Source organism: Hyperoodon ampullatus, assembly GCF_949752795.1.
Source record: "Hyperoodon ampullatus genome assembly, chromosome: 19".
Lineage (NCBI taxonomy): Eukaryota > Metazoa > Chordata > Mammalia > Artiodactyla > Ziphiidae > Hyperoodon > Hyperoodon ampullatus.
The window spans coordinates 38,805,127-38,814,139 of record NC_136932.1 but is presented as its reverse complement, the minus strand read 5'-3'; the positions used below and the strand labels follow the sequence as shown (position 1 = coordinate 38,814,139).

General features: G+C 63.8%; 1 protein-coding gene across 1 annotated transcript; it reads left to right on the top strand.

Moving 5' to 3' along the window:
* Positions 1–216: 216 nt before the first annotated feature.
* On the top strand, positions 217–8,694 carry KDM6B (lysine demethylase 6B; the record flags this gene model as incomplete). Its single annotated transcript, XM_079725168.1, has 20 exons — positions 217–353; positions 558–656; positions 756–975; positions 1,082–1,174; positions 1,259–1,420; positions 1,503–1,676; positions 1,774–2,118; positions 2,233–4,394; positions 4,503–4,629; positions 4,757–4,862; positions 5,754–5,959; positions 6,082–6,146; positions 6,229–6,300; positions 6,399–6,547; positions 6,714–6,828; positions 6,928–7,115; positions 7,299–7,440; positions 7,735–7,861; positions 8,000–8,170; positions 8,266–8,694. 20 exons carry the CDS (start codon positions 217–219, stop codon positions 8,287–8,289), a joined length of 4,884 nt encoding a protein of 1,627 aa, XP_079581294.1. The 3' UTR covers positions 8,290–8,694.
* Between the last annotated feature and the right edge of the window lie 319 nt (positions 8,695–9,013).

The window sequence follows — 9,013 nt, the reverse complement described above, 5'->3', positions numbered from 1 at the left end:
GCCCTGAGCGACCATCTGGGGGCAGTGGGCACTCCTGTCAGAGCGGCTGGAGCCGGACCATCGCCCCAAGGAGCTGGGGCAGGGGGCCGTGCCCGATCTCTGGGGCCACTGCTGACCTGGTAAGGGAAGACGGGGGCCGGGTCGGCTGTGTGTACCCTGACAGCTCAGTCTCTGTCCCCAGTAGGATCATAATCTCTTCTCCTTGACTCAGGCTGGATGCATCGGGCAGTGGACCCTGCAGGGGCCCGCGCTGCACGGGAAGCCTTTGCCCTTGGGGGCTTGAGCTGTGCTGGGGCCTGGAGCTCCTGCCCGCCCCATCCCCCTCCTCGGAGCGCATGGCTGCCTGGAGGCAGGTGAGAACTTGGTCTGTCTCTCTGCCTCCAGGCAATCCTCTTCCCATCTCTGCTCCTCAGTCTCTGTGTCATTCTCATTTCTGCCATCCCGTGGGCCTCAGTGCAGTCCTCAGCTGCTTTCTCTTGTTTCTTCAGTCCCCTCCTTCCTAGGTAGGGACAAGACTTCCATCTTGCTGTACATTAACAGAGCCCTCCTCTCTCCAGGTGCTCTGCCAGCATCGGGCAGCCCCCACTCCCTGCTCCCCTACCTCCTTCACACGGCAGTAGCTCTGGCCACCCCAACAAACTGTATTATGCTCCAGGGTGAGTGAGGATTGAAAGGTGCTGGCGATGGGAGGTAAGGCTGGGGCCTTGAAAGAGTTCGCCAAGCCTTGCCACCTCCCCACCCCTTCTGCTCTGTAGGACACCCACCCCAAGACCCCTCCATGGGAAGCTGGAATCCCTGCATGGCTGTGTGCAGGCATTGCTCCGGGAGCCGGCCCAGCCAGGGCTGTGGGAGCAGCTTGGGCAGCTGTACGAGTCAGAGCACGACAATGAGGAGGCTATACGCTGCTACCACAGCGCCCTTCGATATGGAGGAAGCTTGGCTGAGCTGGGGCCCCGCGTCGGCCGACTACAGCAGGTGGGATGAGGCGGGACACGGGGCTAGGATTGTGCGTTCTGACTCAGTGCCCTCGTCTTACGTCTGCCTCTGCCTTGTGCTCTGCACTCTTCCCCCACCTCCTCAGGCCCAGCTCTGGAACTTTCATGCTGGCTCCTGCCAGCACCGACCCAAGGTCCTGCCTCCCCTGGAGCAAGTGTGGAACTTGTTGCACCTTGAGGTGAGGCTGGGACTGGGTGGGCTAGGGAGGAGGGCTGGGCCAGGTCAGCACCGGTACCATTCTCTCTCCTCTTTCCGTCCTCAGCACAAACGGAACTATGGGGCCAAGCGGGGGGGTCCCCCGGTGAAGCGAGCCGCCGAACCCCCGGTGGTGCAGCCTATGCCTCCTGCAGCACTCTCAGGCCCCTCGGGGGAGGAGGGGCTCAGCCCTGGAGGCAAACGCAGGAGAGGCTGCAACTCTGAGCAGGTATGGTGGTATGTGGGTGGGCCAGCAGCGAGTGGGCAGGCTGGGGCGAGGAGTGGGACTCTCACACTCTGTTTTCTTTCAGACTGGCCTTCCCCCAGGGCTGCCGCTGCCTCCGCCACCATTACCCCCAGCCCCACCCCCGCCTGGCCTAGCCACCAGCCCTCCATTCCAGCTGACCAAGCCAGGGCTGTGGAGTACCCCACATGGAGATGCATGGGGCCCCAAGCGCAAGGGTTCAGCACCCCCAGAGCGCCAGGTGAGCACCTCTCTGTGGTCCCCTCACCTCTTACCTCTTACCTCCAAGTCCCTGTGTCCTCCGTTCCTCACGCAGTGTCTTCATTTCTCGCCCACAGGAGCAGCGGCACTCGCTGCCTCACCCATATCCATACCCAGCTCCGGCCTACCCTGTGCACCCCCCCGGCCACCGGCTGGTCCCGGCTGCACCCCCAGGCCCAGGCCCCCGCCCCCCAGGAGCAGAGAGCCATGGCTGCCCGCCTGCCACCCGTCCCCCCGGAAGTGACCTTAGAGAGAGCAGAGTTCAGAGGTCGCGGATGGACTCCAGCGTTTCACCAGCAGCAACCACCGCCTGCGTGCCTTACGCCCCTTCCCGGCCCCCCGGCCCCCCCGGCACCACCACCAGCAGCAGTAGCAGCAGCAGCAACCCTGGTCTCCGGGGCGTGGAGCCGAGCCCAGGCATTGTGAGTGACAACTGCAGGTGGCGGGCCGAGCGGGGTGGGGTGGGGGGGGTTTGAGTGGAGCCGGTCTGGGGTGGCTGGAGCAGCCCTCTGACCACCGCCGTCCTACACTTGCAGCCCGGCGCTGACCATTTCCAAACTCCCGCGCTGGAGGTCTCCTCTCACCAAGGCCGCCTTGGGCCCTCGGCACACAGTAGTCGGAAACCATTCCTGGGGGCTCCCGCTGCCACTCCCCACCTGTCCCTGCCACCCGGCCCCTCCTCACCTCCTCCCCCACCTTGTCCCCGCCTCTTACGCCCTCCACCACCCCCTGCCTGGCTGAAGGGCCCAGCCTGCCGAGCAGCCCGTGAGGATGGAGAGATCTTAGACGAGCTCTTCTTCGGGGCTGAGGGACGCCCCCGCCCTCCCCCTCCCCCCCTCCCCCACCGCGAGGGCTTCTTGGGGCCTCCGGCCCCCCGCTTTTCTGTGGGCACTCAGGATTCGCACACCCCTCCCGCTCCCCCAACCACCAGCAGCAGCAACAGTGGCAGCCACAGCAGCAGCCCTACTGGGCCTGTGTCCTTCCCCACACCTTCCTATCTGGCCAGAAGTATGGACCCCCTTCCCCGGCCCCCCAGCCCAACACTGAGCCCCCAGGACCCACCTCTTGCACCCCTGACTCTTACCCTGCCTCCAGCCCCTCCCTCCTCTTGCCACCAGAATACCTCAGGAAGCTTCAGGCGCCCGGAGAGCCCTCGGCCCAGGGTCTCCTTCCCAAAGACCCCCGAGGGGGGGCCGGGGCCATCCCCAGGCCCCCTGAATAAAGCCCCCCAGCCTGTGCCGCCCAGGGTTGGGGAGCTGCCTGCCCGAGGCCCTCGACTCTTTGATTTCCCCCCTACCCCACTGGAGGACCAGTTTGAGGAGCCAGCTGAATTCAAGATCCTACCTGATGGGCTGGCCAACATCATGAAGATGCTGGATGAATCCATTCGCAAGGAGGAGGAGCAGCAACAACACGAGGCAGGTGTGGTCCCCCCGCCTCCTCTGAAGGAGCCCTTTACATCTCTGCAGCCTCCATTCCCCACTGACACAGCCCCAGCCACCACTGCTGCCACCGCCACCGCCGCCACCACCCCGGCCACCCAGGAAGAGGAGAAGAAGCTACCACCAGCCCTGCCACCACCGCCTCCTCTAGCCAAGTTCCCGCCACCACCCCAGCCACCGCCAACCGCGCGAGCCCCACCAGCCAGCCCGGCCAACCTGCTCAAGTCCTTGGCCTCCGTGCTGGAAGGACAAAAGTACTGTTACCGGGGGACTGGAGCAGCTGTTCCCACCCGGCCTGGGCCCTTGCCCACCACTCAGTATTCCCCCGGTTCCTCTTCAGGTGCTACCGCCCCACCGCCCACCTCCGCGGCCCCGAGCGCCCAGGGCTCCCCACAGCCCTCCGCTTCCTCGTCATCTCAGTTCTCTACCTCAGGCGGGCCCTGGGCCCGGGAGCGCAGGGCGGGCGAAGAGCCAGCCCCGGGCCCCATGACCCCCGCCCCCCCGCCCCACCCCCTGCCGCTGCCCCCTGCTCGCTCTGAGTCTGAGGTGCTAGAAGAGATAAGTCGGGCCTGTGAGACCCTTGTGGAGAGGGTGGGCCGGAGCGCCGCAGACCCGGCCGACCCAGTGGACACGGCAGATCGAGCGGACAGCGGGACTGAGCGACTGCAGCCCCCAGCTCAGGCCAAGGAGGAGAGTGGTGGGGTGGTGGCCGTGGCACGACCAGGGAGCAGCAAGCGGCGGCAGAAGGAGCACCAGAAGGAGCACCGGCGGCACAGGCGGGCCTGTAAGGACAGTGTGGGTCGGCGGCCCCGGGAGGGCAGGGCCAAGGCCAAGGCCAAGGCCCCCAAAGAAAAGAGCCGCCGAGTGCTGGGGAACCTGGACCTGCAGAGCGAGGAGATCCAGGGTCGTGAGAAGGCCCGGCCGGATCTGGGCGGGGCCTCCAAGGCCAAGCCGCCGGTAGCTCCGGGCCCTCCGCCAGCTCCTGCACCCTCTGTCCAGCCCACACCCCCGGCAGCCCCTGTCCCTGGGAAGAAGGCTCGGGAGGAAGCTCCAGGGCCACCGGGTGTCAGCCGGGCTGACATGCTGAAGCTGCGCTCACTTAGTGAAGGGCCCCCCAAGGAGCTGAAGATCCGGCTCATCAAAGTAGAAAGTGGTGACAAGGAGACCTTCATTGCCTCGGAGGTGGAAGAGCGGAGGCTGCGGATGGCAGACCTCACCATCAGCCACTGCGCTGCCGACGTCGTGAGGGCCAGCAAGTGAGTTCGGGGGGCTGTCGCCGCTGAGGCTGCTGGCCTGGCCCGGCGGGAAGCTCCCTTCCCCCAGCACTCTGATATTCCTATTCTCATCTCACTGTCTTTCTACAGGAATGCCAAGGTGAAAGGGAAGTTTCGAGAGTCCTACCTTTCCCCTGCCCAGTCTGTGAAACCGAAGATCAACTCGGAGGAGAAGCTGCCCCGGGAAAAACTGAACCCGCCCACACCCAGCATCTATGTATGAGTGCCCTGCGTGCTCAGAACCGCCCCTGCCTGAGGGTTCTAGGACAGTGTTGGGACTGTTGGGGGGCCCTGAGCCTGGGACGGGCCTCTGACCTCAGCCCTGTCTCCTGGTTGTTCCGCAGCTGGAGAGTAAACGGGATGCCTTCTCGCCAGTGCTGCTGCAGTTCTGTACAGACCCTCGAAATCCCATCACCGTGATCCGGGGCCTGGCAGGCTCCCTGCGGCTCAGTGAGTGTGGAGGCAGAAAGGCTTGGGGAGGGCTGGGAGGATCTGGAGCTTTGGGGCCCTCGGAGAGCCCCCGCTCTGGAAGACCCAGGGCCACAGCTGTAGTGAGCTCTCCTCAGTCACGTGTAAGCCATATTTGAAGAGTGCTCTGAGTGATGGGTCAGCTGACCTCAGGCTTTCCTCCCCCCATCTGTCTGTCCCCAGCAGTAGGCAGGTGAGAAGGGGATGTATCTCGGGATCTGGTTACAGTCACTTCTGGTTTTCTTGGTGATTAAGAATGAGAAGAATACAGGTTGTGTAAAATCCAAGGAGACCCATGGTTTGGGGCTTTCTCTTTTTCAGCCTTTTATTGTGCACAATTTCAAACACCTTCCAAAGTAAAAGGAAACCATACTGAGTTATAAAAATTAATCTTGTTTCCTGTAAAAATTAATCTTGTTTCCTCTGTTTCCTTGTAGCCTTCTCTTACGCACATATCCTTCCTTTCCTCCAATGTTACTGAAGCACGGTCTAGGCTTTTACTTGATGAAATCTTTCATTGGATCCAATGATAACTTAAACTGTTAGTCATTGAGCACCTACTGTGTGCCAGGTGCTTTGCACATGTGGCCTCATGGACACCTGAGGACTCTGGTGGAGGGGCTGGGACTCAGAGCAGCAGTGGGAGAGAGCGGGGGTTGGTTATGATCCAGGTAAAGGCCAGGCCCTGGGAGGGCCAACCCTCCCCGCTTCATGAGGGGCTGGGGTTCTCGCCTGTTCTTCCTGGGCTGAGCTCTGAGAAGCCTGTGTCCACTGTGTCAGAGTCTTGGGGAGCAAGAAGGGAGAGGGTGAGTTGGGGCCTCGCTCCCCGTCCTCTGCCCCTGCCCCAACACTCTGCTCGGCCCTCCCTTGCAGACTTAGGCCTCTTCTCTACCAAGACGCTGGTGGAGGCGAGTGGTGAGCACACGGTGGAGGTGCGCACCCAGGTGCAGCAGCCCTCAGATGAGAACTGGGACCTGACAGGCACGCGACAGATCTGGCCCTGCGAGAGCTCCCGTTCCCACACCACCATTGCCAAGTACGCGCAGTACCAGGCCTCATCCTTCCAAGAGTCCCTGCAGGTGAGAGGCGCGCACAGGCAGAGGCGGGGGTGCGGAATCAGGGGACTTGGGGCTCCGGCTGCGGTGGGAGGGCTCCTGGAAGGCCGCTGACCCAGGCCTGCCTAACCCCTGTGACCAAGCAGGAGGAGAAGGAGAGTGAGGACGAGGAGTCCGAGGAGCCGGACAGCACCACGGGAACCCCTCCTAGGTAGGGACGCTTTGCCTCTGCCCTTCAGGACTCCTTCCTTTCCCTGCGCTTCCCCACCAACCTGTGCTCTTTGCCCCCGCAGCAGCGCACCGGATCCGAAGAACCATCACATCATCAAGTTTGGCACCAACATCGACCTGTCCGATGCCAAGCGGTCAGTGGGGCTGAGGCCAGCAAGCTGGGGCGGGAGTGCTGATGGGTCAGCAGAGTCGGGGTAGCTGCTCACTTCCGTTGCCTCCTTCGCCACGGCAGGTGGAAGCCCCAGCTGCAGGAGCTGCTGAAGCTGCCCGCCTTCATGCGGGTAACCTCCACGGGCAACATGCTGAGCCACGTGGGCCACACCATCCTGGGCATGAACACAGTGCAGCTGTACATGAAGGTCCCAGGCAGCCGAACGCCAGGTGCGCTCTTCACGGGGCTGCGGAGTGCGACGCGCGCGCGAGGAGCGCGGGGGGCGGGGCTGCCGCCAGCGCTCCTCCGTCAACCAATGAGTGCCCAAGGGCGGGCTTGTCGCGCAGCGTAGGCCCGGCTCCGACCAACCGTGCAGTTCCCTGTTGCCCCCTTCAGGCCATCAAGAGAACAACAACTTCTGCTCGGTCAACATCAACATTGGCCCAGGAGACTGCGAGTGGTTCGCGGTGCACGAGCACTACTGGGAGACCATCAGCGCTTTCTGCGACCGGTGCGCGCCGCCCTCCGCCCACCTCCTCGGGTAGATAGACCCCCCACGCCCCGTCCCTGGATTCCCAGATTTCCATCTGACCCTGTGGCTACCCTCCAGGCATGGCGTGGACTACCTGACGGGTTCCTGGTGGCCAATCCTGGATGACCTCTATGCTTCCAACATCCCTGTGTACCGCTTCGTGCAGCGCCCCGGAGACCTTGTGTGGATTAATGCGGGGACCGTGCACTGGGTGCAGGCCACCGGCTGGTGCAACAACATCGCCTGGAACGTGGGGCCCCTCACCGGTGAGGGGGCGGGGCCGGTGGTGGGGTGAGCCACTCAGCGGTGAGGGGCTGGGGCCCCTGGGGAGTGAGCCCCGTGGGGGGAGGGCGGGTTTGGAGGGCGCCAGGCCAGCCGTGAGGGAAGGGGCGGGGCCCAAGTGTCTCGGGCTGTTGGGGAGTCCTGTCGTGACCCTCTCTGGCCCGCAGCCTATCAGTACCAGCTGGCCCTGGAACGATACGAGTGGAACGAGGTGAAGAACGTCAAATCCATCGTGCCCATGATTCACGTGTCCTGGAACGTGGCTCGCACGGTCAAAATCAGCGACCCCGACTTGTTCAAGATGATCAAGTGAGGGAGGGCCCTGTTTGGGAGGGAGCTCATCTCCATCCGACGTGGCCCGCCTTGTTCTTCCTGGTTCCAACCCCTCCTCCCCCGCCTCTCCGCCTTTTACCGCGTGCCCTGCAAGGGCTGCTGTGCTGGGCGGCTGACAAGGCCCCTGCCCTGAGAAGGTTTGTTTTCCAGTGGTCCAAGTAGACAAAAACCACATGAAACCTCCGCTGTGACGGGGATGTGTCGGGGGCTGTGACCCGGGCCCGCAGCGGGGAGGCCCCGCCCCGCCTCACCACCTCGCCCCGCCCGCAGGTTCTGCCTCCTGCAGTCCATGAAGCACTGCCAGGTGCAGCGGGAGAGCCTGGTGCGGGCCGGGAAGAAAATCGCCTATCAGGGCCGGGTCAAGGACGAGCCCGCCTACTACTGCAACGAGTGCGACGTGAGTGCGCCCTCTCCCTCTAGCGCTTCCTCGGAGGGAGGCGCTCGCCTCCGGCCTGCCTCCCTCCCTCCCTCCTCCCTCCCTCCCTCCTCCCTCCCTCCCCCCCTCCCCTTGACCGCCGCCTCCTCCCCGCCGCAGGTGGAGGTGTTCAACATCCTGTTCGTGACGAGTGAGAACGGCAGCCGCAACACGTACCTGGTGCACTGCGAGGCCTGTGCGCGGCGCCGCAGCGCAGGCCTGCAGGGCGTGGTAGTGCTGGAGCAGTACCGCACGGAGGAGCTGGCGCAGGCCTACGACGCCTTCACGCTGGTGAGGGCCCGGCGGGGCGGGGACCCGAGGGGGCGCCGGGGCGGGCCGGGGGTGGGCGACCGCGCATCCTGAGCCCCGCCCGCTCTCTCCCGCAGGCCCCGGCCAGCACGTCGCGATGAGGCCGGACGCCCCGCCCGCCTGCCCGCCCGCAGGGCGCCGCGGGGCCACCAGCACACGCCTGGGCTGGACCTAGGTCCCGCCTCTGGCCGGGAAGGGGGTCGGGCCCAGCCCTTCCACCCCATTGGCAGCTCCCCTCACCTAATTTATTAAGAAAAAGAATTTTTTAAAAAACAAATATGAGGAAAAAAGGAAAAAAAATGGGAGACGGGGAAGGGGGCTGGTAGCCCCTCGCCCACCAGCGCCTCCCCTCACCGACTTTGGCCTTTCTAGCAACAGACACAAGGACCAGGCTCCGGCGGCGGCGGGGGTCACATACGGGTTCCCTCACGCCTGCCAGCCGCCCGCCCGGCGCAGATGCACGCGGCTCGTGTATGTACATAGACGTTACGGCAGCCGAGGTTTTTAATGAGATTCTTTGTATGGGCTTTACCCCTCCCCCAGAACCTCCTTTTTTACTTCCAGTGCTAGCTGTGACCCCTGTACATGTCTCTTGTTTATTCACTTGGTTATGATTTGTATTTTCTGGGTTTTTTGTTTGTTTTTGTTTTTTGGTTTTTAATTTATAACAGTCCCACTCACCTCTATTTATTCATTTTTGGGAAAACCCGACCTCCCGCACCCCCAAGCCATCCCGCCCGCCCCTCCAGGGACCGCCCGCCGCCGGGCCCTCCCTGCGCCCCAGTGTGTGTCCGGGCCCGGCCCGTCCGTCTCCGCCCGTCCGCC